At 55.6% G+C, this 27,472-nt stretch overlaps 1 protein-coding gene across 2 annotated transcripts; it reads right to left on the bottom strand.

The window, feature by feature from the left end:
- PUF60 (poly(U) binding splicing factor 60) lies at nt 1–25,965 on the bottom strand. 2 transcript variants are annotated; one of them, XM_030943125.1, is made up of 11 exons: nt 25,881–25,965; nt 20,427–20,522; nt 17,790–17,879; nt 16,830–16,880; nt 12,608–12,769; nt 11,449–11,541; nt 9,867–10,080; nt 9,128–9,318; nt 6,253–6,388; nt 5,044–5,282; nt 1–933 (listed from the first exon to the last, which is right to left on the bottom strand). In XM_030943125.1, exons 1-11 carry the CDS (start codon nt 25,905–25,907, stop codon nt 634–636), a joined length of 1,599 nt encoding a protein of 532 aa, XP_030798985.1. In that variant the 5' UTR covers nt 25,908–25,965; the 3' UTR covers nt 1–633. The 2 variants fall into 2 exon arrangements, with proteins under 2 accessions (XP_030798985.1, XP_030798986.1); XM_030943126.1 differs by lacking the exon at nt 16,830–16,880.
- Nucleotides 25,966–27,472: the final 1,507 nt, after the last annotated feature.

The following is a 27,472-nucleotide window of genomic DNA, read 5'->3' as shown; positions in this document are numbered from 1 at the left end:
TTCTCTGCGTTTTTATCTCAACTCCCCAGACACCAGATCCCCTTGCCCGCCCTGGAATGTCCTGGAATGTCCTTTACACACGGCTACAAAAACCCCGGGAGGCAGAGGGGACAGGGCCGGGCCCAGAGCAGAGCTTGGCCAATTCCTGGGATCTGAGCTTGGCCAATTCCTGGGATCAGAGCTGGGCTGAGCCCCTGGATCCGAGCTTGGCCAATTCCTGGGATCAGAGCTGGGCTGATTCCTTGGATCCAAGCTTGGCCAAGCCCTGGGAACAGAGCTGGATGATTTCCCTGGACCTGAGTTCAACCAGATCCAGGGAAATCCAGGGAAACTGGTTTATCTATGATCCCAGAGCTCTCTGGGATCACAAGATCCCAGTAGCCAAGCTCAGCCAAGCCCTGGGAACAGAGCTGGGCCCATTCCCTGGATCAAGGCTCTGGGATCAGAGCCGGGCCCATCCCCAGACCCAGGATCAGAGTCAGGCCCAGGCCCAGATCCAAGCCCAACCCAGGCCCAGGATCAGAGCTGGGCTCATCCCCATCCCCAGGATCAGATCCAGGCCCAGTCCCAGCCCCAGGAGCAGATCCAGGCCGAGGCCCATCCCCAGGCCCAGCCACAGCCCCGGGGTGCAGTTCATGCCGAGAGGTCGCTGTTGTCGAACCTCTCCTGGTCGTAGACCTCGGCCACCACCTTCCTGCCCGCGAACCAGCGCCCGTTGAGCGCCTGGATGGCCTTGTGAGTCTCTGAGGCCATGGAGAACTCCACGAAGATCTTGACGATGATCTCGGCGTCCTCCTCCTCGCCCTGCTTCTCCTGGTAGATGATGACCCTGTTCACAGCCCCGAACTTGCCGCACTCCTCCGTCACCTCTCCCTCCAGGTCGTCGTCGATGTCCTTGGGATCCACCATGTTCCGCAGCACCATCACCGTGGACTGCAGGGAGGGAGGAGAGGAGGGGGTGAAGGCTGGAGACACGCACGGGGCACAGCCCAAACCCAAACCCCAAACCCCAGCCCCAAACCCAAACCCCAACCCCAACCCCAAACCCAAACCCCAACCCCAACCCCAACCCCAAACCCAAACCCCAAACCCAAACCCCAACCCCAAACCCCACTGCAGCCATGATATTTTATGAAAAATCCTTTTGCTGGGATTTTTTCTCCTGAGAAGCTGAGAGGCCTCAGAAATGAAATGTAAACAGTAATTATCTGCTGCTGTGGAATGCAACAGGTGCATCTTTGATTGGCCTCATGTGGTTGTTCTTAATTAATGGCCAATCAAAGTCCAGGTGTCTCAGAGACTCTGGTCAGTCACAAGATTTTATTATTTTCCTTTCAAGCCTTCGGATGAAATCCTTTCTTCTCTTCTTTTAGTATAGTTTTAATATAATATATATCATAAAATAATAAATCAGCCTTCTGAAAACATGGAGTCAAGATTCTCATCTCTTCCCTCGTCCTGGGACCCCTGTGCACACCATCACACAGGCACCCTCCAGGGGCTGCTGGCTCAGCCCCTCAGGGATAACCACTGAGCTTCTATTGCTGCTGGAAACCCGACAGAGGAGGAATGATGAGGGGGACTTCATCTATTAGAAGGCTAATTACACTAATAATAATAATAATAATAATAATAATAATAATAATAATAATAATAATAATAATAATAATAATAATAATAAATAAAATAAAAATAAAAATATTAAATTATAATTAAAATTAATAAAATGTGTTTTAATTTTAATTAATCAATTTTAAATTTTTAATTTTAATTAATCAAAATAATGAAAAATAATAATTACTTTAATAATAATTAATTACTTTATTATACTATGTTACATTCCATCTAAAGTGGATCTGCCAAGCACTCGCTCTGCACACAAGTGCTCTCTCTGCACTCATCTCCTGACTGTCCAGAGAGTCCAGGACACACACACGTGGCCCTGACAGGCCAAGGAAACAAAACACCCTCCCTCTGGGTAACCAATCTCCACACTGCATTCCACTTTGGCACGGCAAATGATAAGAATTGTTTTTCCTTTCTCTGATGTGCAGAGAATGTGAAACTCGGAAATATTCTTGGGCAGGACCGTGCCGTGCTTTTCCCTGTGAAGAGCAGTGTGGCAGCAAGTTTCCAGCCTGTGCGCTGCTGGCCCCTGGATCAGAATTCCCCTGGCTGGGAATGCTGTGCGCCGTTTCCTGGGACACACCCTGGGAGCACAACGAGCCTTGGGCACCCCTCCCATCTTCCCTGTGCTGCTGCCACCCAGGTATGTCACTGTCATATTTTCTGGAAAAATCCCTTCGCCGGGATTTCTCTCCTGGGACGCTGAGAAGCCTCGCAGAAAAACGTAAACAATAATTTATCTGATTTGCTTCTCCTGTGTCTTGCTGCTTTGGAATGCGGTAGGTGATTGCTTCATTGGTTTCATGTGAATTGTTTTTACTTCATGACCAATCAGGGTCAAACTGTGTCAAGACTCTGGGGAGAGTCACAGGATTTCATTAGTGTCTTTCCAGTTTTCTGTCTCTATCCTTTCTGTATTCTTCAGTATAGTTTAATTCAGTATTCTTTAATAATATAATATCATAAAACAATAAATTAGCCTTCTAAGAACATAGAGTCAGATTCATCATTTTCCTCACCTTCGACAGGGGACCCCAAAAATACCACACAGGCATTTTTGGCTTTTCCTCAACAATTCCTCAGTTCTGCCACAATTCTCATTGTGCTCCTTTCCTCCCCCTAGTAAAGGATTCCCCAGGTGCTCCCAACAGGACACACAGGTGGGTGACACACCTGCACCCAGCCCTTCCATGACTGAGCCCCTCGGGCTCTCAGGTCACCTGGCCTGAGCTCCAGGGCCACGCCCAGGTGGCCTCTGGGCACCTTCAAGGACGGGAATTCCACGGCCCCTCTGTGCACCTGGCCCTGGGGCATTCCAGGCTCTGCCCATCCCACTCCAGGCTCCACGTGAACACATTTCCTGTGGCTGCTCCTCACAGCCCCAGCCAAGGGCACTTGCAGGCTCAGAATTCCAAATAGGTTCGGATGGAGCATCACATTAAAAAAGGCTTACAAGGTTTGGTTTTTGGGGGTTTAAACATTTTTTAAACCTTAAATGAGACTATTTAGCTCTGCTCAGCTTTTCCCAAGCCAGGCTGTGCCGTGGATTGAGGTGGCTGTGGCTGCTGGGACAGGAGCCCCAAGGTGTGTTTAACTTCAGGCACCCTTGGGAGGAGAGGGAACCCTCATTGCTTGGGGAACGCTGCCAGCACTGTCCCTATCAGCAAATGGGAAGAAACACCTCAGGTTCCCTGTCAAAGCTCAGGAAATCTGCCTAGGAGACTCCAGCCAAGGAACAAACTGGACATGCCCAGGCAGGATCACCAAGTCCCCTCCAACAGCCCCCACAAAAATCCATGAATCCATTGCTCAGCTCAATGCTCTTTTTCTATCCCTCATTGTCCTCTTCCTCACTGCAATTCCCATGAACTTCTGTTTGATCAACACCTCAGGGATTCACAGAATCAATTCAGGTGGGAAAACACCTCCAAGAACATTGAGTCCAACCAAGGCCCACCCTGTCACCAGACTGGGGGCTCCTCTGGGGTTCTGCACAGGACTCACCCCACTATGGAATGTTCTGGGGCAAAGGTGAACTTGGTTCTGGGACAGACTGGCCTGGCCTGGCCTGTGCCACCCTCCCAGCCCAAGGCCACCAGGGTTTGATCCAGTGACACCAGGGTTCAGCCAGAGACTCCTCACCAGGGCCTGCTCGGAGCCCTCCAAGGGACTCGGGGAAGATCATGGAATGCCAGCGTGGTTTGGGATGGAGGGACCAAAAGCCCATCCTGTCCCATCCCCTGCCATGGGCAGGGACACCTTCCACCATCCCAGGGGTCTGCAAGCCCTGCCCAGCCTTGGGATGGGGCAGCCACAGACTTCCCTGGGCACCCCGTGCCAGGGCCTTACACCCCTCATTATTGGGATATTATATGATATGATTACATGGAATACTGGGAAGGATTCCTTCCCAAAATCCCACCTAACCCTGATCCCTGGCAGTGGGAAACCATTCCCTTGTCCTGGCACTCCAGGCCCGTGTAAATCAATCCTGAAGAGCAAGGCCAGGTGCCCCTGAGTCCCCCCAGGTGTTCCTTGGGTGCCCCAGAGGAACCTGCAGGTGCCCCTGAGTGCCCCCAAGCTCAGAGGTGCTGTGGATGTCCCAGACTGCTGAGCTCAGAGGTGCTGTGGGTGCCCCTGTCACAGAGATCTTTTATGAAAAATCCTTTCCTCAGGATTTTTCCTCCTGAGAAGCTGAGAGGCCTCAGGAACAAAATGTAAACAATGGTTATCTGCTGCTGTGGAATGCAACAGGTGCATCTGTGATTGGTCTCCTGTGGTTGTTTCTAATTAATGGCCAATCACAGTCAGCTGGCTCAGACTCTGTCCAAGTCACAAGCCTTTTATCATTCCATTCTTTTTCTATTCTTAGCTAGCCTTCTGATGAAATCCTTTCTTCTATTCTTTTAGTATAGTTTTAATATAATATATATCATAAAATAATAAATCAGCCTTCTGAAACATGGAGTCAGATTCTTCATCCTCAGACCCCTGTGCGCCACATGCCCCTGAGCAGGCCTCAGAGGGCTGTGGGTGAGCTCAGAGGTGCTGTGGGTGCCCTGAACTGCCGTTGCTGAGCTCAGAGGTGCTGTGGCTGAGCTCAGAGGTGCTGTGGGTGCCCTGAACTGCTGTTGCTGATCTCAGAGATGCTGTGGTGAGCTCAGAGCTGCTGTGGGTGTTGCTGAGCTCAGAGCTGCTGTGGGTGTTGCTGAGCTCAGAGCTGCTGTGGGTGTTGCTGAGCTCAGAGGTGCTGTGGGTGAGCTCAGAGGTGCTGTGGGTGCCCCGAACTGCTGTTGCTGAGCTCAGAGGTGCTGTGGGTGCCCCTGAGCTCAGAGGTGCTGTGGGTGCCCCCGAGCCCCTCACCCTGCAGAGCCCAGCCTGGCACCCAGCTGGCAGCTGTCCCCCTGCCACACTCACCTCCTGCTTGCGCAGCAGCTTCTGCATGACCATGTGGCGGGCGCTGCTGCCCGAGATGCTCATGTGCTCCTGCTCGCTCAGCATCTCCGGCCGCTCCGACTCCTGGAACACCTCCTCCTCCTCCTTATTCTCCTTCTTCACCTCCACCAGCCCCAGCGCTGGGGGGCTGGCCAGGATGGGGTTCACAACGCCCACCTGCGGGATGGTCACCGGGATGGGCGGCCGGGCAGGGGTCACACCTGGGAGAGCACGGGACAGGAGGGGGACAGGAGGGTGGTCAGTGACAGCTGGGTAATGGTCAGTGACAGCTGGGTGATGGTCAGTGACAGCTGGGCGGCAGTAAGTGGGCTGGTCAGTGACAGCTGGGCAGTGGTCAGTGACAGCTGGGTGATGGTCAGTGACAGCTGGGTGATGGTCAGTGACAGCTGGGCAGTGGTCAGTGACAGCTGGGTGATGGTCAGTGACAGCTGGGTGATGGTCAGTGACAGCTGGGCAGTGGTCAGTGACAGCTGGGTGATGGTCAGTGACAGCTGGGCAGTGGTCAGTGACAGCTGGGTGATGGTCAGTGACAGCTGGGTGATGGTCAGTGACAGCTGGGCAATGGTCAGTGACAGCTGGGCAATGGTCAGTGACACCTGGACAATGGTCAGTGACAGCTGGACAATGGTCAGTGACACCTGGGCAGTGGTCAGTGACCCCCAGTGCCAATTTCCCAGCTTTTCCCCCAAGCCAGGTGTTCCTGCTGGGAACCACGGCCTGTCCCATCTACTGGACACCAGAATGAATCCATAAAACACCCGAGCTCCTGCCCAGGCTTCATGTGGCTCCAGGCACAGAGTGCACAGAGTGCTGCCATCTGTGCAAAAGGGACACGGGTGACAGGGGGAGAGCACACACGGGTGACAGGAGGGGGGACACACAGAGGCGACAGGAGGAGGGGACACAAGGAGGTGACAAGAGGCACAGCACACATCAGTGACAGGAGGAGGGGACACACAGAGGCGACAGGAGGAGGGGACACAAGGAGGTGACAAGAGGCACAGCACACATCAGTGACAGGAGGAGGGGACACACAGAGGTGACAGGAGGAGGGGACACACAGAGGTGACAAGGGCAGAGCACACACGGGTGCCAGGAGGAAGGGACACCGGGGCCAGCAAGAGGGGACAGAAGGGGACACACACAGGTGCCTGCAGACAGGTGACCCACCTGTGATGACACCAGGGGCCTGTGCAGCCATCACAGCCTGGGGCAGGGCCCCCAGGGGCTGGGCCAGCGTCAGGGCAGGGGACACGAGCCCCGGGGTGGCCAGCGTGCCCAGCACTGCAGCTCCTGCCACGGCTTCCTGGGGACACAGGGGAAAACCTGGGTTAGCCCTGCCCCAGGGACCGTCCCTGCAGAGCAGCCAGCCAGGCTCAGCTCCCTGCACCCGGAAATTCCCAACACTCCCATCCCCAGGAGCAGAGCAGCCAGCCAGGCTCAGCTCCCTGCACCCGGAAATTCCCAACACTCCCATCCCCAGGAGCAGAGCAGCCAGCCAGGCTCAGCTCCCTGCACCCGGAAATTCCCAACACTCCCATCCCAGGAGCAGAGCAGCCAGCCAGGCTCAGCTCCCTGCACCCGAAATTCCCAACACTCCCATCCCCAGGAGCTCCCAGGGCTGTGAGGGAAGGCAAAGGTGTCACCCAGCCCAGCAGGGACACAGAAACTCTGAAGCACCCTGGGAGAAAAACCTCCTCCTGGAACTCCAATCCCAAGGAAGAAAAAGCTCCTCTTGGAGCTCCAATCCCAAGGAAGAAAACCTCCTCCTGGAATCCAATCCCAAGGAAGAAAAACTTCCTCCTGGAATCCAATTCCAAGGAAGAAAAACCTCCTCCTGGAATCCAATTCCCAGGAAGAAAAGCTCCTCCTGGAACCCCAATCCCAAGGAAGAAAAAGCTCCTCCTGGACTCCAATCCCAAGGAAGAAAACCTCCTCCTGGAGCTCCAATCCCAAGGAACACCCTGACTCCTAGACACCCAGAACTCCAACATCCAGGAGGAACATCCAGCTGAACAGTAAGCACTTCCATGGAAGTACTGAAATGATGTGCCTAAACCACAGCCCAGGATCCCCATGGTTTTGGCTGTTGTTGCTTTTCAGGCCATTGTTTAATTGTCAGTCCTGGTTTAATTGCTCACATTCTCCCCCTCCTTGTATTTTCAGGGCTCCTGTAACCCCTGATGTGGCAGAGCAGATCCCAAGTTTTGTCCCTCCATCCCAGATGTTAGTGGATCTGTGACTGCTGTGATATCCCAGCTCTCCCCTACATAAATGCCCTGGCATCCAGCCCATCCCATCAGGGCTCTGCTCCCAGTGCCCACAAGGTTATTCCTATTTCCACTGGAGATGAAGCTCCTAATGAGTGCTGGAACAAAACCACTGGAATTTCTGGCTCCACTGGAAATGGCTAAAAAACTTCTCCCAGTACTTTTGGTTCCTTCACTTCCCTGCAAGCCTGACTTTTCCTCCCTCTGGCAGACAGGGGTGACCCTGCTGCTCTCTCTTTAGTGCCGCTCTCCTGACAGGAACAGATCCTGCAGTTTCCTGACAGAACAGCAGGATTTACCCGTGTCTGTACCACATCCCCTCCATTTCACTCCAGCAGAGTCCATTCTCCCTTCCCAAAGTGCTTCTGATCCAAGTAATTCCAGCCATGTCTCACCTTCCTCCCTGCCCTGACTGCAGAGCTTCCCAGACCTCTGGAATCTCTCCTGGGGACCTGTGAGTTCCACAGGAAGGGGCAGCTCCTCCCACTCCTGCCCTCACCTTTGATTCAGGGGAGCATTCCCCAAAAAGCCTTTTGGAGCCCCAGCTCTGCTGCAGCAGCACCAGGGGCTGCACTGACCAGCAATTCCTGCCCAAGAAAACCCCACAACACAGACAGTGCTGCAATTGTCCTGCTCCATGGGCTGCAGGGCCATGGGGGGATCCTACTGCCCAAGGCAGGGAGGGGGGCACAGCCTTGGGCATCTGTGCCCAGTGCTCCCACCCAGGAGCTCCTGGTACTTCAGGAAAACGAAATCAGAGCACCCGAGTTCTGCATCAATATCCAACCCACCCCAGCTCTGCCTTTCCCTGTTTTTAGCAGCCTAAAGCCATCCCAGGCCTGTTCCACCCTGTACAGGTGAGACCTTCAGCCAGAGTGCTGCTCCTGCCCCCAGCCCTCACCCGCTCCAGGTCCTCCCCTGCTTTCTTTCAGCCTCTCCTGCACACATTTTTCCCTCACTGCTGGCTTGATTTCCAGACTAGGAATTCCCTCCACCCTTCCCCACCAGTTCTTGGAATAAAGCTCTCATCAGCTGTGCCAGATGATTCCAAAACCTGGTGTCTCAGATTCCCCACTGCCAGGGACAAGCCTCCACGTGTGAAACCCTGGGACAGAGTGTGATCTGCAATCACGGCATCCTGGAGTGGCTTGTGCTGGAAGGGACCTTAAAGCTCATCCAGTCCCAGCCCCTGCCATGAGCAGGGACACCTTCCACTGCCCAGGCTGCTCCAAGCTGTGTCCAACCTGGCCTTGGACACTGCCAGGGGTGGGGCAGCTTCTCTGAGCACCCTGTGCAGGGCTCTGTGCTGTCCCTGTGCTTTTAACTCTGCGGTCCCTGTTCCATCCCCATGTCTTACCTGTTCCTCCCCTGTTCCATCCCCGTGTCTCACCTGTGCCTCCCCTGTTCCATCCCCATGTCTCACCTGCCCCTGTTCCATCCCTGTGTCTCACCTGTGCCTCCCCTGTTCCATCCCCGTCTCACCTGTCTGCCTGTTCATCCCTCTTCCCTGTGCCTCACCCAGCTGTCCCGTGCCTCCCGCCCTCCCATGTCTCTGTTCTCACCCCCATCGTCTCACTTGTGCCTCCCTGTCCCTCGTTCCCATCCACCCCATGTCTCACCTCTGCCATGTTCTGAGCCATCCCCATGTCTTACCTGTGCCTCACCTGAGCTGTCTCTGTGCCTCATCTGACCTGTGCCCCCCCTGTCCCACCCCCATCTCACCTGTCCCTCCCCTGTCCCACCCCGTGTCCCACCTGTCCTACCCCGTGTCTCACCTGTGCTGTGATCTTGGCGGTGGCAGCAGCAGCAGCGACAGCAGCTGCAGGGGGGAGCCCTCCAGGTGTGGCAGGTGTCAGGAGCGGCATTGGGGGTGTCACGGCCTTGCCCACGCGCAGGTACTGACCCCCCAGGTCAAAGAGGTTCATGGAGGACACGGCATCCTGGGAGGACTGGGCCTTCTCGTACTCTGCAGGAAGAGACCATTCACTAATGAGCCTTCCCTTGTTCAGTCATGGAATTATGGAATGGTCTGGGTGGGAAGGGACCTCAAACACCTTCCAGCCCCACTCCCTGTCCCCTGCCATGGCCACCTTCCACTGTCCCAGGCTGCTCCAAGCCTGTTCAATCACGGAATTATGGAATGGTCTGGGTGGGAAAGGGACCTCAAACACCTTCCAGCCCCACTCCCTGCCACAGACACCTTCCACTGTCCCAGGCTGCTCCAAGCCTGTTCAACCTGGCCTTGGCACTGCCAGGGCCGAGGCAGCCACAGCTCCTCTGGGCACCCTGTCCTAGCACCTCACCCCCTCACAGTCACCATAAATTATGTTTTTAAATCCAGCCTTGACCTGCTCCAAATTTACTGACCACCAAACTCCCAAAAAACTCACTTCCTTTTCAAACCAGGACACCCTCCCCTGGCGTAACTCCCTCCCCAGGGTGGAAATCCCAGCCCCAGGAGCAGAGGACACCCCCTGCCCTGCCCTGCCCTGCCCCAGCCCCAGCCGGCTGTACCAATGAAGCCGTAGCCTTTGTGCTTCCCTGTGGTGGGGTCCCTGGCCAAGGTGCAGGATTTGATCTTGCCAAAGGCCTCGAACACGCTCTTGATGTCGTCGTCGGACAGGTCCTGGTGCACTGAGGCCACGTAGATGCGGTTGAAGGCTCGGGCCTCCTCTGCCAGCTGGTCAATGATGGGCTGAGCCTGCCCGATGTTGCTGGGCCTCCCCACCTGCAGGACAGGGTGGCAATGGAGCTGGGAAGGGCCTGGAGTACCTGGGGGAGCTGGGAAGGGGCTCAGGCTGGAGCAAAGGAGGCTCAGGGGGGATCCTGTGGCTCTGCACAGCTCCTGACAGGAGGGGACAGCCGGGGGCGTCAGGCTGTGCTCCAGGGAACAGGGGCAGGACAAGGGGAAACAGCCTCCAGATGTGCCAGGGGAGGCTCAGGCTGGACATCAGGAGGAATCTCTTCAAGGAAAGGCATTCAGGCATTGGAAGGGGAGGTGCTGGAGTCCCCACCCCAGGAGACATCAAAGGAATGGCTGGACATGGCACTCAGCGCTCTGGGCTGGTGACAGACTGGGCTCAATGGGCTGGGAGGGATTTTCCCATGTGAACAGCCCCATTATTCTGTGGTATGGACAGCCCATGGAGCAGGGCAGCACCCGGCCCCTGCCTGCCTGTGCAAAGCACAGCTCAGCTCAGAGGGAACAGGTCCAGAACAGCCCCATTATTCTGTGGTATGGGCAGCCCATGGAGCAGGGCAGCACCTGGCCCTGCCTGCCTGTGCAAAGCTCAGCTCAGAGGGAACAGGTCCAGAACAGCCCCATTATTCTGTGGTATGGACAGCCCATGGAGCAGGGCAGCACCTGGCCCTGCCTGCCTGTGCAAAGCACAGCTCAGCTCAGAGGGAACAGGTCCAGAACAGCCCCATTATTCTGTGGTATGGGCAGCCCATGGAGCAGGGCAGCACCTGGCCCCTGCCTGCCTGTGCAAAGCACAGCTCAGCTCAGAGGGAACAGGTCCAGAACAGCCCCATTATTCTGTGGTATGGGCAGCCCATGGAGCAGGGCAGCACCTGGCCCCTGCCTGCCTGTGCACAGCTCAGCTCAGAGGGAACAGGTCCAGAACAGCCTGCACTGACCGGGTCCTGGGCTCTGCTCCCTCCTCCCTGTACCCATTTACCTTCCCTCACCTGACAAACACAAACTCCCAGGGACTGAGCAGCACTCTGCCACCAAACCACAGCATTCCTCCCTCTCTCCTAAACCCCCTGGGCCATGGCACTCTGCTCACACTCAGGGCGTGTCAGAGACACCATAAAAGATATAAAGAATCCCCTTTGCTTTGTCATCATAAGAATTCCATGTGTGGGTGGGAAAACCTGAGTGCAGTCCCTGGGGCCACTCTCAGGTGGGACTTGCAGGTTTCTCCTTGGGGAGGAGGCACCCAGAGCCACCGTGTGCCCCATGCTGGACATCAAGGTCCATCAGGGAACAGTCTTTAGGCTCCTTCCCCCACCACAGGGCTGTGGGGAGCATTTCCAGGCATGGAACCAGGAAAAGAGAAGCAGGAATTTTCAGAGCAGGCGTGTTACTCACCTTGATGTTCCTTCCCCCCAGCATGACAGAGTTCATCTGCTCCAGGGCCAGCTGGGCGGCCTCGGGAACCTCGTATTCCACAAAGGCAAAGCCCTGCGATGGGAGGAGACACCTGTCAGTCACTCCAGCTGTGCCAAGCTTGCCCATGGACCTACAGGTGGGATTGATTCCCACCTCCCTGATTCCTGCTCGTGGCCCAAGGAGATTCCTTGAAGAAGCATTTTAATACGGCATAAAATGCCTGCAGAGGTTCCCCCAAGGACATCTGATTCTGGAGCCCCTCAGACTCTGAGGCCCTGCAGCAAAACCCCGCCTAACTAAGGGCTGCTGCCTTGTCAGCACCTCCAGAGCTTCAGGATGGACAGCAGGAGGAATTTCTTCACTGAAAGGGTGGGCAGGCACTGGAAGGGGCTGTCCAAGGAGGTGTGGAGTCCCCATCCCTGGAGATGTCCAGTGAATGACTGAGTGTGGCACTCAGTGCCCTGGGAGCTCTTTTCCAACCTCAATGACTCTGATTCCATGCACTTCACCCCACACACCCCCAGCTCCCACCAGAGAATCCTGCCCTCAGCAGATCAGGGAGCTGCAAACATTCACCCCCAGTGCTAAAAGGAGCCTGTTCTTCACAGGGATAGAGGCTCTTTCCTCTCCTGGCTGCATCTGGAAAGCCTTGAAGAGAGGAGGATGCTCCTTGAGGGCTGGGAATCAAGGAATCATGGAAGGTTTGGGTTGTAGGGACCTTAGAGCCCATCCAGTTCCACACCTTCCACTAGACCAGGCTGCTCCAAACCCCATCCAGCCTGACCTTGGACACTTCCAGGGACGGGACAGCCACAGATTCTCTGGGAAACCTGTGCCATGGTCTCACCACCCTCACAGGGAAGGATTCCTTCCAAAATTCTGCACAGCTGCATATTTTGTGTTTAGGACACATGGCTGAAAGAAATGTCCTTGCAGAAGACCCCAAAATGCCTCATCACTGGGCCATCAGCACCAGCTCTTGCTGCCCCCAAGGAATTCCATCCCTTCCCAGGACAATTCTCCTCCTCTTTGCCAGACCCAGGCAATCCCACAAGGGTTTGGCTGGGACAGCACCTTAAAACTCCTCCGGCTGCACCCCTTGCCGCAGGCAGGGACCCTCCCAGCAGCCCCGTCCCACCTTGTGCTTCATGGTGACAGAGTCCCAGGACATGTCGATGCTCTTGATGGGCCCGAAGGGGGCGAAGGCCTGGCGGATGGTGTCCTCCCCCAGCTCGTAGTAGATGGAGCCCACGTAGACCCGGCACATGATGGCGAGCGCGCGCTGCCTCTGGGCCGCCATCTGTAGCGAGACAAGGACTGGCCGGTCAGTGCCGGGCTGGCCATGGCTGCGGGGCCTCCTCCCCCTGCTGCTTCCCTCCCGGAGCCGGCCACAGCCTGGACCAGAAGGAGTTCCCTGCTCGCTGCACAGGCCGCTGGAGCGGATCCGCCCGCCTCGGTCCCGGATAAAGTCCGGCTCGTGCACGGCTCGGCCCCTCCGGCCGGGTCTCATCTCCAGCCACGCCTGCACGAGGAGGGAATCCCTTCGCTCTAGGGCAGCTTCCCCTCCAGGCAGCAAAGGGCTCAGCTCGGGCACTGGGAGAACCCCTCCCGCTCCCCCCAGCAGCAGAGATCCATCGGCACTCCCGCCCCCTCCCCGGCAGCACAGGGCCTGGAACTGGGAACCTCCCCCCGCTCCCTCCGGCACCAGAGCCTCCCCCCACCCCCGGCAGTCCGAGATCCAGTACTGGGCACCACCACTGCCACAGCTCAACAGCAAAGCCAAACACTTCCGTGGCCCAGTGGGACTCCTGGGAAGCGTGTGGTGCCAGTACTCATCCCTGCCTGGCGGCACTGGCTGCGCTGGGGCAGCCCCGCCACGCGGGCGCTGCACACAGGGTTCCTGCCACGGTGCCCTACGTCTGCCTGGAAACCTGCTCTCGAGACAAATCCAGCCATTCCTCACGGGAGGGATCCCAAAAGCAGAGCACAGTGTGTCTGTCCTTCGTGTCTGTCACCCCCAGAGCAGCTCTAGAGCTGCTGAGGGACGTGGCCCCGGAGATGCGGCCACACCTCGGGGCTCTGGAGGAGTCACTGCCTGCACGGGAGGGGACGGCTCTGGGGCAGGTGGGACACACCTGGGGCACGGAGAGGCTGGTGCAGAGCACGTGCAGCAGCAGCAGGTGATGCCTCTGGCCCTGCCCTGCAGCACAGCAGGGAGCTCTGAGCCCCCCTTCCCTCCCTAGCACCCCCAGGGCAGAGGGGCTGCAAGCAGGGCCCTCAGGAGACCTTTTCTGGGGTGCCCTAAGGAGCACAGGAGCTGTGCCACGCCTGGGGACCCCCGGGGCAGAGGGAAAGCACTCAGGGCCTCCTCAAGGCTGATTTCTGGGGTGCCCCAACGAGCACAGGAGCTGTGCCTGGGGATGCTGCAGCCCAAAAGGAGGGAGAGCTCATTGGTGACAGGCACAGCAGCAGGGACACAGCCTGTACTGAGGGACTCCTGCTCCCTACTGCTCCTGTCCAGGACTGCCACTGGAAATGGCCTGGGAGGGTTTGACTCCTGCCATTCCATACAGGCCACTGCAAACAGGGACAGCTCTCAGCCCAGACTGTCCCTGAGGCGACATCAGACCCCAACTGCTGTCCCTGGGGTGACATCGAGCCCCAGACTCCATCCCTGAGGTGACATCGAGCCCCAGACTCTGTCCCTGAGGTGACATCGAGCCCCAGACTCTGTCCCTGAGGTGACATCGAGCCCCAGACTCTGTCCCTGAGGTGACATTAAGCCCCAGCTGCTACCCCTGAGGTGACACTGAACCCCAATTGCTGCTCCTGAGGTGACATCCCGCCCCTGCTGTTGCTCTGGGTGATTTTTTTTTTTTGGGACATCAAGCCCCAGACTCTGCCCCTGAGGTGACATCCAGCCCCAATTGCTGCTGCTGAGGTGACATTAAACCCCAATTGCTGCTGCTGAGGTGCCATCCAGCCCCAGCTGCTGCTGCTGGGTGACATTAAACCCCAATTGCTGCTGCTGAGGTGACATTAAACCCCAATTGCTGCTGCTGGGGGCCCCCGCTGCCTGGCTGAGTGGCCATCCAGCTTGCCCCCTGCCTGGCTAAGGATTTCCCAGCACGGCTGGGCCACGGCTCTCTTTACTCTGCAGGCTGTGACCAGCAGGACTATGGCACGTACACATGCAGCACAGAGGCTGGCTGCTCTGCCAGGTGCTCAGCACATCCCCAGCTTTGGAGAGCCCCTCAGTCTGCAGCTCATCTGCTGAGGGGCTCAGAGCCACCACCAGTGTCACCCTGGGTGTCCAGGGAGGTGCCTCCCCCGAGGAGCCTCTGCAGGAGGAAATGCCCACCTTGCCCTGCCACAGGACCCTAAAGGAGAGCTGGGGGAGCGCGAGGACTCGGGATTTTCAAACAGCAGAAGAATTCCTTCCTGCAAAGGGTGGTCAGGCACTGGAAGAGGCTGCCCAGGGAGGTGTGGAGTCCCCATCCCTGGAGGTGTCCAGGGAACACCTGGGCTGGAGACAGGGTGGGGATCAGGCACAGCTTGGACTCGATGACCTTGGCGCTCTTTTCCAGCCTCAATGACCCTGGGAATTTTGAGTCTGCAGAAGGCAGAGCTGAGATGGGCTGTGCTGACTCTGCGTCTGGGGGTCACCAGCAGGAGCATCTGGGTGGGGGATGTGCCCTGGGCCCCTGAGCTCAGCACAGGTCGGTGTCAGGGCCTCCTGCCCGGACATCTCAGCGCTCTCAGCAGCCCCCAGGCTGATCTCACTGCTCCCTGTGCCTCCTTCTCCTCCTGTCACATGGAGAAGCACCTGAAGCCTCAGCCAGGCAGCAGCCCCCACCTGTAGCTGTGCAATGCTGCTCTAAAGGGATCGGAGGTTATTTTAGGGACAGCCAAAACCCCACCTTGGGGTGCTCTTGTAACCAAAGCAGGTGATGCACAACCCTCACCACGAGCATCAGTCATGACACGGTGACACCAGGAGATGGTGAAGGGACATGGGAATCTCACACTGTGACACTGAGGACTGAGCCCATGGGAAACTGCCACTCAGGCTCTGAGACCCAGAGCTCAGGGAGCTCAGGCTGTGCTGCCTCCACAAAGGGACTGGGGAACCCTGGCAACAGGAAAAGTGCTGGACAGGGGGCTGTTTGCACTTTGTGCATTCTGAGTGGGCTCTGGGATGAAGCACCTGCCAAGAATGGGATATCCTGACTGCTCTGAACTGCACCAGGCTCCTGCTCCTGGGCTGTGTCCACCTGTGACTGCCCAGGGAGGAACGGCTGAGGAAAAGGGGTCACTGAGCCCAGTGCCACCAACTCAGCTGTGCCCAGCCGGGGAGAATGAGCCAGAGACAATCTAAGCCAAATTGCTGCAGTTGCACTGTCAGGCAGCAGCTCCAGAGATGTGGGGAGTTCCTGGGCACGAGGGCTCCAACACCATCTCTGCCAAACCCACACCAAGAAGGCTGCTCTGCTCCACTCCAAACTTGCCCTGCCCCAGAACAGCCACGCTGGCTCCCCACCGACACACCACCCACTGCCACGAGAGGGAGACTGGGCATTTCACCTCAGTGCCCTGTTCCTTGGAGTTCAATCTCTGCCTGTGTTTTACACCAGGCACAAATCTCATAGTCCAGCAAGCCACAGAGGTATTTACAAATGTGCAAATGAATTTACAAGTGAACCTTTGGGTGCACAGAGGAGTCACAGGACACTCTGTCCAGAAAAAGGAGGGGATGGCTTGTGCCAAGTCATTCAGCTCTTTGTGGCCTCTGATTAGAAGGGGCACAAAGGCTCACAGGAGTTCTCTGATCAGTCCTGCAGTTCTGTCCCTTCCATCCTGCTTTGGCTGCACTCAGAACGTGCCATACTGCCCTGGTCTGGAGCGTGCACAGTAAAGAGAGTCTGAGCCTGGGCTGCACCATGCTCTGCCAACCTCCGGCACCCCGGCCCTCCCCAGCACCGGCCGGCTCTGGCTGCTGGGAGGTCGTTCCACAACAAGTCGCCCCTTGGTGAGTTACCTTGGCCGTTAGTTTTAGGTCGGGACCTCAGAACTGTAGCATCCCTAGAAATGCAGCTCCCACAATTTCACGGGTGTGTTCAGAACTGGTGGAAATCTAAAGCTGTCTGTGCCCCCGAGTGGCAGTGTCCCCGCAGACTGCACAGCCTGGGGTCTTCTCGGGGCAGTGACACCTCGCTCTGCTCCTGGGCGTGTCCAGTACACGTGGGGATGTGGGAGGGCTGCGCTGGGCGCGGACAAGAGCATTGGCACCACTACGAACGTCCCCACGCTAGGCCCTGACTAAGACAAGTGCCCCAGAAGAAGTGAATATGTCTATTGACCGATTGTAAAGGTGAGAGAGGATCTCCAAAGCCCATTGTCACTGCTGCCATCTGAAAGACAGTAAAGACAGAGTTCAGTCTGTTGGAGCTGAGCATACTACGGCTGTTTGTACAAACTCAAGCAGAGCGGCGGCGCAGGGGCACCTGCGAGAGGCCTCTCCTTCCTCGGCCCTCACTGCCTGGTCCCCAGGAGTGTCCGGCGCCAGGACCCTGCCGAGTCCGGTCCCACCAGGCCAGGGTGGGGTTGTGCTGCTGCCGCTGCCTCGGGAAGCAGGGTGGGATCCCAGGGGGGACTCAAGGCAATAGTAACCTCTGCAACCACTGTCCTTGGTTCACCCCCAGCATTTAAAAGGAGCCCCTCAACTAGAGCAGACCCTCAGAACCAGGCACAGCCCCAAACGGCCTCGGCTGCCGGGCAGGGAGAGCGCATCCGCAGGGATTCCTCAGGCAAAGCCCTCGTTTTGGGCTTCCTGACTTTGAGGAAAGGCGCTGAGAAATGTTCCAGAAACCTCTGAAGGAGGGGAGGTCAAACCCCAGTTAAGGGCTCTCCCCGTATGGGCATTCCAGTGCAAGCAGGAACAGCCAACAGAACTTCTCCAGAATTGAGAGCACCCGGGTGCAGGGGAGGGAAATGGGGCAGCACTGGGACACAGGGACACAGGGACCCTCCCTCAGGCAGAGGAGATGGTGACAGGACACCGTTCCCAGGACCCCTTCTGCCTTCACCACCTCAAACATGGCTCAGAAGCTTCTCGTATCTCAAGAAGGGACGTCCAACAGGACAGGAACTTTTAACCATTTCCTCTCGGAACAAGAGAGATCTGCGGGCAATTTGTGAGGTTAGTCAGGGTGCCTGGGGAGCTGCAGGCTCAGGGCTGTGCTCTGGTTCCGAGGGCCCTGAGAACTCCACCGTGTCGGGGGAGCACGAGGCACAGGGAGCGGCTCGCAGGGGGCTCTCACCTGGAGGTTGGTGAGCTGCTGCTGCTGGTGGGCGATGGTTTGTTTCACCAGCACGCTCTTGATGCTCTGCTCCATCGCGTACTTCTTGGCCTGCAAGGAATACAGGGGCTGTAGGGGCAGCACGGCACGGCAGGGCAGGGAAGGAGGCCTCCACAGCTCCCAGAACCTTCTGGTCTCCATGCCTAAGCACCAGGGCACTGCCCCCAGCTCCCCAGGGCCCTGGGACACAGAGGGTGTGGTGAGGAGCAGCCCAGGAAAGCAGCATGCACCAGGAGCTCAGCGTTGCCCTCTTCCGGCCCCGCAGCCCACGCAGCCCCTTACCTGCAGGGCCGGGCGGGCACGGCCTCCTCCGGTCCCGTCCTCTCCTCTCAGAGAGCCTCTGCACAGACAGCTGCTACAGGAGGGAAGGGGCTCCAGCTCCCTGCTCCTCCCCATGGCCGCCCCTGCGCTGGGCTCTGCCCCCTCAGCACGCCCAGCCTGCTCTGGATCTGCTCCCAAAACACGCCAGCTCTTCCCTGGCTCTGCTCACCTCTGGCTCTGCTCCCCAAATACCCCAGCTCTTCTCCCTGCTCCCTAAATGCCCCAGCTCTTCTCCCTGCTCCCTAACTGCCCCAGCTCACCTCTGGCTCTGCTCCCCAAAACACACCAGCTCTTCCCTGGCTCTGCTCTGCTCCCTAAATGCCCCAGCTCTGCTCCCTGCTCCCTAACTGCCCCAGCTCACCTCTGGCTCTGCTCCCCAAACACACCAGCTCTTCCCTGGCTCTGCTCCCTAAATGCCCCAGCTCACCTCTGGATCTGCTCCCAAAACACACCAGCTCTTCCCTGGCTCTGCTCACCTCTGGATTTGCTCCCAAAACACACCAGCTCTTCCCTGGCTCTGCTCCCTAAACGCCCCAGTTCATCTCTGCCTCTGCTCCCTAAATGCCCCAGCTCTTCTCTCTGCTCCCTAAATGCCCCAGTGTCACTGACACATTTTCTGGAAAATACCTTTGCCAAGATTTTTCCCCTGAGGAGCTGGGAAGCTTCAGCTTCTCCATGTTTTGCTGCTTTGGAATGTGATTTGGAGAACTGCTTACCCAGCATGTGAATTGTTTTTAATTAATGGCCAATCACAGCCAGCAGTGTCGGACTCTCTGAGTCTGTCACAAGATTTTATTATTCATTCCTTTCTAGGCTTCTGATGTCTCCTTTCTATTTCTTTAGCGTAGTTTTAGTATACAATTTTCTTTTACTATAAAATATATCATAATATAATAAATCAGCCTTCTGGAACACGGAGTCAAGATTCTCATCTCTTCCCTCATCCTGGGGACCCTCAAACACCGCCACACCCCAGCTCACCTCTGGCTCTGCTCCCAAAACACACCAGAGCTGTTCTCTCTGCTCCCTAAATGCCCCAGCTCATCTCTGGCTCTGCTCCCCAAAATACACCAGTTCTTCTCTCTGCTCCCTAAATGCCCCAGCTCACCTCTGGATCTGCTCCCCAAAATACACCAGTTCTTCTCTCTGCTCCCTAAATGCCCCAGCTCACCTCTGGCTCTGCTCCCCAAAATACACCAGTTCTTCTCTCTGCTCCCTAAATGCCCCAGCTCATCTCTGGCTCTGCTCCCAAAACACACCAGAGCTGTTCTCTCTGCTCCCTAAATGCCCCAGCTCACCTCTGGCTCTGCCCCAAAAAACACCAGTTTCTTCTCTCTGCTCCCTAAATGCCCCAGCTCACCTCTGGCTCTGCTCCCCAAAATACACCAGGCTCTTCTCTCTGCTCCCTAAATGCCCCAGCTCACCTCTGGCTCTGCTCCCTAAATGCCCCAGCTGATCTCTGGCTCACCTCTGCCCTCACAAGGCTCCCTTGGGGTTTTTCCCTCAGTCCTCCCCAAATCTGGCAAAGCCAGAGATTCCGGGGTGCCCACACAGAGCTCAGTGCCAAGGCAAACCTCACCCCCACAGCTGTGCCTGTGCCCAGGACACACACTCGGCCACCCCTTGGCTCCTGGTGTCCCTGGCTGTGCTTGGGAGCTGCCAGGAACAGGAGGATCTAACCCAGGGGTTTGAGGGCTGTGCTTTGGGAACTGGAAATGGACAAGGGGGCTCGGATCCATCAGCTCCAGAGGAGCCAGAGGGAATGAGGCTGGGAGGCAGCCAGCTCACACAGAGGGACAGCTGGGACAGCCAGCTGTGTGGCACAGGCACACAGATGCTCCTGAGGACACAGCTCTGTGGCCCTGCCACCCCGAGGACAGGGATGTTCTGGGATGTGTCCCACTCTGGGTGTGGACAGTGACAGGCCAGCTGGAGCAGATCCCAATTCCAGTCCTCCTGGAGCTGCTCAGTGGCACCCACACCTTAGCTCAGAATTCCCATCTGACTCGGGATGCCATTTTTCTGAACTGACGGAGTTTTTAAATGAAACCCACTCTCACCCACCCCAACAGCAATTCCCCACCATGCTCCCAGAAGTGTCCATGAACTCTAAACCAAACCAAGCAATTCCTGGCCCCAAATGTGACTGTGGGACCCTCCAGCATGGCCACGACCCCACAGATCCAGTGGTGAGTTCCCTTTGGCCCCACCAGTGTCAGAGGCACAGTAAAACACACCACCACCCCCAAAGAGCAAATCCCCACCGGTTTTACTCACTTTCTGGAGAGCTTCCTGCTGCTCTGGGGTGAGAGGGGGCAGCCCCAGCTTGGCTGCCGTGCTTTGCCCGTTCTCCATCTTAATGGACTCCGTGCCCTGAGGAAACAGAAGGTGCTCAGGGAAATCTGCTCTCACAGGAGTGACCCGTCTTCCTTCCCAGAAAATCAAAGCACTTCATGTCAGAACATGAGAGCTGGCTAAAAACCCTTCCCAAACCCAGCTGTATGTCAGGAAAAACAGTTCATATTCCCACCACTCTCTGTGGGGAAAGCCATCCCAGCAACTGCACAAACCAAGAGATTGTTGGACACTTACAGAGTTCTCCAGCCACGTTTGCTGTGAACAGACCATCAGATAATCCCCAGTCCTTGCTCACGTCATCTCCATCCCCTCAACAGATTCACTGTCTAACGTCCCCACCAATGTTCTCCTCCCTTCTCCCTCCCAGCTTTGCTGACCCAGCTTTCTCAAGTTCTCAGTTTAAAACCTTCTCTGAAAATTCTCCAAATCACAGAATCATGGAATGCCTTGGAGGGACCCTAAAGCTCACACAGTCCCACCCCCTGCCATGGCAGGGACACCTTCCACTATGCCAGGCTGCTCCAAGCCCTGTCCAACCTGGCCTGGAACACTTCCAGGGATCCAGGGGCAGCCACAGCTTCGCTGGGCAGCCTGTGGCAGGGCCTGCCCACCCTCACAGGGAAGGATTTCTCCCAAATAGCCCATGTGAGCCTGCCCTCTGGCACTGGGAAGCCATTCCTCTCTGTCCTGTCAGTCCAAGCCCTTGTCTAAAGTCCCCTTCCAGCCCTCTGGAACTACGATACAATCCCACTGCTGGGACCAAGGATCCCACTGCTGGGGCCATGGATCCCACTGCTGGGACTGTGACTGACTTCTGAATGGTGATCCCACTGCTGGGACCATGGATCCCACTGCTGGGGCCATGGATCCCACTGCTGGGACTGTGACTGACTTCTGAATGGTGATCCCACTGCTGGGACCATGGATGCCACTGCTGGGGCCATGGATCCCACTGCTGGCATGGGATCCCACTGCTGGGACCATGACTGACTTCTGCATGGTGATCCCACTGCTGGGGCCATGGATCCCACTGCTGGGACCATGGATGCCACTTCTGAATGGTGACCACTGCTGGGACCACGGATCCCCTGCATGGGGCTGGATCCCACTGCTGGGGCCATGAGATCACTGCTGGGGCATGGTGATCCCACTGCTGGGGCCATGGATCCCACTGCTGGGGCCATGGATCCCACTACTGGGACCATGACTGACTCCAGCAATTCAGCAGCCCAGTGCTGGCACTGCTGGCACCCCAATTCCAGCCTGATCCAGTGCTGGCACCCCAATTCCAGCCTGATCCAGTGCTGGCACCCCAATTCCAGCCTGATCCAGCGCTGGCACCCCAATTCCAGCCTGATCCAGTACTGGCACCCCAATTCCAGCCTGATCCAGCGCTGGCACCCCAATTCCAGCCTGATCCAGTACTGGCACCCCAATTCCAGCCTGATCCAGTGCTGGCACCCCAATTCCAGCCTGATCCAGTGCTGGCACCCCAATTCCAGCCTGATCCAGTACTGGCACCCCAATTCCAGCCTGATCCAGCGCTGGCACCCCAATTCCAGCCTGATCCAGTACTGGCACCCCAATTCCAGCCTGATCCAGTGCTGGCACCCCAATTCCAGCCTGATCCAGTGCTGGCACCCCAATTCCAGCCTGATCCGCTGGCACCCCCAGCTCAGCCCCAGCAGCAGGACTTGGCGCTGCCTTTGGTGCTCACATGGGTTCTGGTGGCACCATCCACCAAAAAAGAGCTGGTTCCTTCTCTCAACTCCACATTTCCCACCGACCACCCAAAAGCCAGCAGGGACAACCCCCAGCCTGTGGTCCTGGACATGTTCCTGTGGAAGTCTTTGCTCTAAGTAAAAGGATCCATGGAAAAACCTCCGTTCAGAGCAGGAGCCAACACCAAAAGCAAAGCTTCTCCTGCATTGTCACAGAACCATGGAATGGTTTGGGTTGGAGGGACTCTAAAGCTCATCCCATTCCACGCCCTGCCATGGCAGGGACACCTTCCACCACCCCAGGTTGCTCCAGCCTGGCCTTGGACACTTCCAGGGATGGGGCAGCCACAGCCTCCCTTGCCAGCCCAGCCATTCTAGGATATATCCTCAATATTCTGACTCCTATTTCACAGCAAGAATGAGACTCCTGGTTCTCTGTGGGGGTGTGAACATGGAGCAGACAGAACACAAACCCTCCCAAGACAAAATCCTGCTCTCCAGGTGTCTGGACAGCACCCAGAGCTGCAGGTGCTCCCCACGGCTGGAGTGGGACACAAGGAACACACGGATGATGGCAACACCAGGGCACCAACAGGGACATGGGACCAGAGGAGGCTGCAGCTGCAAACTGCAGCGCACAGAGCCACAGCCAAGCTGAAAACCAGACCAGCAAAGCGATGTGGAATCATGGAATTGCTGAGATTGGAAAAGCCCTCCCAGCCCACCGAGTCCAACTGTCGCCAGCACTGCCCAGGCCAGCAGTGACCATGTCCCCAGATGCCATCTCCACCTGGCCACCCAGCACACCAAGGGGCAGGATCCTGGAACCCCTGAGAATCCCACCCAGCACACCCAGGGGCAGGATCCTGGAACCCCTGAGAATCCCACCCAGCACACCCAGGGGCCATCCTGGAACCCCTGAGAATCCCACCCAGCACACCAAGGGACAGGATCCTGGAACCCCTGAGAACCCTACACAGCACACCAAGGATCCATCCTGCATTCCCCTGAGAACCCCACCCAGCACACCAAGGGGCAGGATCCTGGAACCCCTGAGAACCCCACCCAGCACACCCAGGGACAGGATCCTGCATTCCCTGAGAACCCCACCCAGCACACCCAGGGACAGGATCCTGCATTCCCTGAGAATCCCACCCAGCACACCCAGGGACAGGATCCTGGAACCCCTGAGAATCCCACCCAGCACACCCAGGGGCAGGATCCTGGAACCCCTGAGAACCCCACCCACATCCCCTGGCCCTGCTCTGTCCCACAGCACACCACGGTACCCAGACTGTCCATAACTCCCTGTTTTTATTGTCTCACATTGTCCTAATCCTAATTGTTCAAATTTTTATTACTCTAATTATATTACTACTTTTATAACCATTTTATTACTATTAAACTTTTGAAATCCTAGAAACAAGTGATTGGCGTTTTCCACACTATTTTTATAACCATTTTGTCACCGTTAAACTTTTGAGATTTTAAAAACAAGCGACTGGCGTTTCTCACAAAAACCAACAGCCCCTCACGAAATTCCTGCTCTCTCACACCTGCAGCCACCCAGCAAAGAGCCAAAAATGTCCCAGAGCCCACAAAGAACTCCCGGAAAACCAGGGAGTTCAGGTTTTATCCAGGAGGATTTGGGAACAGGAGCCCAAAACAGCATTTAAACAAGTGGATTTGGGAATGGGAGCCCAAAACAGCATTTAAACAAGTGGATTTGGGAATGGGAGCCCAAAACCAGCATTTAAACAAGTGGATTTGGGAATGGGAGCCCAAAACCAGCATTTAAACAAGTGGATTTGGGAATGGGAGCCCAAAACCAGCATTTAAACAACTGGATTTGGGAATGGGAGCCCAAAACAGCATTTAAACAAGTGGATTTGGGAACGGGAGCCCAAAACCAGCATTTAAACAAGTGGATTTGGGAACGGGAGCCCAAAACAAGATTAAACAAGTGGATTTGGAATGGGAGCCCAAAACCAGCATTTAAACAAGTGGATTTGGGACGGGAGCCCAAAACCAGCATTTAAACAAGTGGATTTGGGAATGGGAGCCCAAAACCAGCATTTAAACAACTGGATTTGGGAATGGGAGCCCAAAACAGCATTTAAACAAGTGGATTTGGGAACAGGAGCCCAAAACCAGCATTTAAACAACTGGATTTGGGAATGGGAGCCCAAAACAGCATTTAAACAAGTGGATTTGGGAATGGGAGCCCAAAACCAGCATTTAAACAAGTGGATTTGGGAATGGGAGCCCAAAACCAGCATTTAAACAACTGGATTTGGGAATGGGAGCCCAAAACAGCATTTAAACAAGTGGATTTGGGAATGGGAGCCCAAAACAGCATTTAAACAAGTGGATTTGGGAATGGGAGCCCAAAACCAGCATTTAAAGCAATGGATTTGGGAAACCCAGCCCTAAGCGTGCATTTAAAGAGGGAAATTTGGGAATAGGAGCAAAAGTAGTATTTAAACAAGGGGATTTGGAAAACCTAGCTCAACTTGAAGCATTCAAACAGAGGAATTTGGGAATGGGGACCCAAAACAGCATTTAAACAAGCGGATTTGGGAAACCCAGCCCAACACCGAGCACTCAGACGAATTTAGGAACGGGAGCACAAAAACAGCACAAAACAAGTGGATTTAGGGAATCTAGCCCAATAGTGAGCACTTAAACAGGCGGATTTGGGAATGGGAGCCCAAAGAGAAGCGTTTAAACGAGTGGATTTGGGAAATAGGAGCCCAAAGAAGTGTTTAAAGTAATGGATTTGGGAATAGGAGCCCAAAGAGAAGCGTTTAAAGCGATGCATTTGGAAATAGGAGCCCAAAGAAGTGTTTAAAGTAATGGATTTGGGAATAGGAACCTAAAGAAGCGTTTAAAGCAATGGATTTGGGAACAGGAGCCCAAAGAAGCGTTTAAAGCGATGCATTTGGAAATAGGAGCCCAAAGAGCAGCGTTTAAAAGCGCTGCATTTGGAAATAGGAACCTAAAGAAGCATTTAAAGCGCTGGATTTGGAAATAGGAACCTAAAGAAGCGTTTAAAGCGCTGCATTTGGAAATAGGAACCTAAAGAAGCGTTTAAAGCGCTGGATTTGGGAATAGGAACCTAAAGAAGCGTTTAAAGCGCTGCATTTGGGAACAGGAACCTAAAGAAGCGTTTAAAGCGCTGCATTTGGGAACAGGAACCTAAAGAAGCGTTTAAAGCGCTGGATTTGGGAATAGGAACCTAAAGAAGCGTTTAAAGCGCTGCATTTGGAAACAGGAACCTAAAGAAGCGTTTAAAGCGCTGCATTTGGCAGCAGCAGCCCAGAACAGCGGCCTGCCCGCACAGTGCCCCGCACGGGACGGCCGAGCCCGCTCCCCTCAAGGCCTGGGACAGCCACAGCGGGGCGGCAGCTCAGGACGCCGCGGGGGAACCCCGACACCGTCCGCACACGGAGAAAGCCGCCACGGAGCCCACAGGAGACAAGAGACGGGAAGCGGCGCCGTCCCCTCAGAGCCCCGGGCCGGAGAAGGCGCGGCCCGGGCGGATCCGCTCGGCGGCCGCGCTGTGTCCCGCCCCCGAGGAGCCGGCCCGGCTCATCTCATCCCGGCCCGCCTCAGCCCGGCCCGGCCCGGCCCGGCCCCGCCGCCCCCTCACCAGCGCCATCGTCGGGGTCGCCGCCATCTTGTCCGTCCCGTCTGCAGCACGCGGCTCTCGCGAGAGCTCCGAGGGGCAGGCGCGCGCGCGGGAAACGGCGCTGGAGGCCCCCGCGAGGAGAGGTCTCGCGAGATCTCGGGGGGGTGTCATGTGACCTCAGCGGATTCCAAGATGGCGCCGCCCAGCGCCGCCGGAGAGGGGAGACGAGACGAGACAAAACAAAATAAAACGAAACAAAATAAAATAAAATACGGTGTAATCCCGTGGTAATGGGGCTCCAGCGCAGGGAAGGTGCAAAGCTGCTGGTGCTACCTTGCCGGGCTCCGAATAAAACGGGCTCAAACCAGCTAAAATGCATTAAACCCGGGTAAAGCAAGCTAAAACGGGATAAAACGTGCTAAATCCGACAGGCGCCGGGTGGCCTTTGGTCGCAGCCGGGGGAGGAGCCGCGGAACCCCCCCGGTAGCAGCCGGATGTGTCACGGGGGCGGACCGGATCAATAAATCATAAATGGCAGGTGTGAAAAATGCGCATTTTATGATTGGCTTTTCGCAAATCTTAAAATGAATATTGCATGTGCTGTGTTAGAAAGTTATGCTGTATTCATTTTTTAAAGTAGTGCGTTAAATATAGTTTTAGGTTGTAACAAAATGTTAAAATAGAAAGGATGCTGTGTGGGATACTTTTTTAAAGAAAGGACTCGCGGTGAGACAGCAGCCACAGGACACCTGAACCTTTCAGAGAAAGAGAATTTATTGCTCCACTATCAGGAGAAATGAACTTCTTCCTGCCTCGAAGGCACCATCAGGATTCAGAGGAAGAAGCTGGCACTGCCCAGACAGAATCCTCTGCTTGAATGGAATTTATGCATCATGTATAAAATGTATGAATATGCAACAGGCTGTGGCTTTTAAGGGTTAATCCTCTGTTAATGTGGGTCCTTTTTCGGGCTTGTTTTGCCCAGAAAGAGGTACCCAGATGTCTGTAACTCTTTGTTTTTATTGTCTCAAATCGTCCTAATGTCAATTGTTCACATTTTTATGACTCTAATTATATTGCTACTTTTATAACCATTTCATTACTATTAAACTCTTAACATTTAAAAAACAACCGATTGGTGTTTTTCACACAACTATTAAAATGAACGCAATATGTGTTGTGTTGGAAAGTTGTGCTCTATTCATCTCTTTTAATTAGTGCTCTGTTAATGTCTTTTGATTAGTGCTCTATGAATCTCTTTTAAGAAGTGTGGTAAATGTGATTTGTAGCATGACATTAAAGTAGGAACTACGTGATGTAAGATACTTTTTGTAACTGGCCCAAAGAATGAAAAAGATACTCCAGAAATTCTTTGTGCAGAGATAACAGCAAACACCAGGATCCCAAGAGAAGAGTTATTGCCTCCTAATTGGGAAAACTCAGATCTTTGAGGAACCAAGGAAATTGATTTACAAGATGAGGAGGGAGCTAAAATTAAGCAGAAACACGCCATGAATAATGCATGAGATCTATGAATATGCATCAGGCTCCTGCTTTTAAGGGTTAATCCTTTGTTGGCAAGGTGTGCCTTGTGGCAGAGTGCCAGGCACCCA

Source organism: Camarhynchus parvulus, chromosome 2 (assembly GCF_901933205.1).
Source record: "Camarhynchus parvulus chromosome 2, STF_HiC, whole genome shotgun sequence".
NCBI classification, from domain to species: Eukaryota; Metazoa; Chordata; class Aves; order Passeriformes; family Thraupidae; genus Camarhynchus; species Camarhynchus parvulus.
This window is presented reverse-complemented; position numbering and strand designations above follow the sequence as displayed.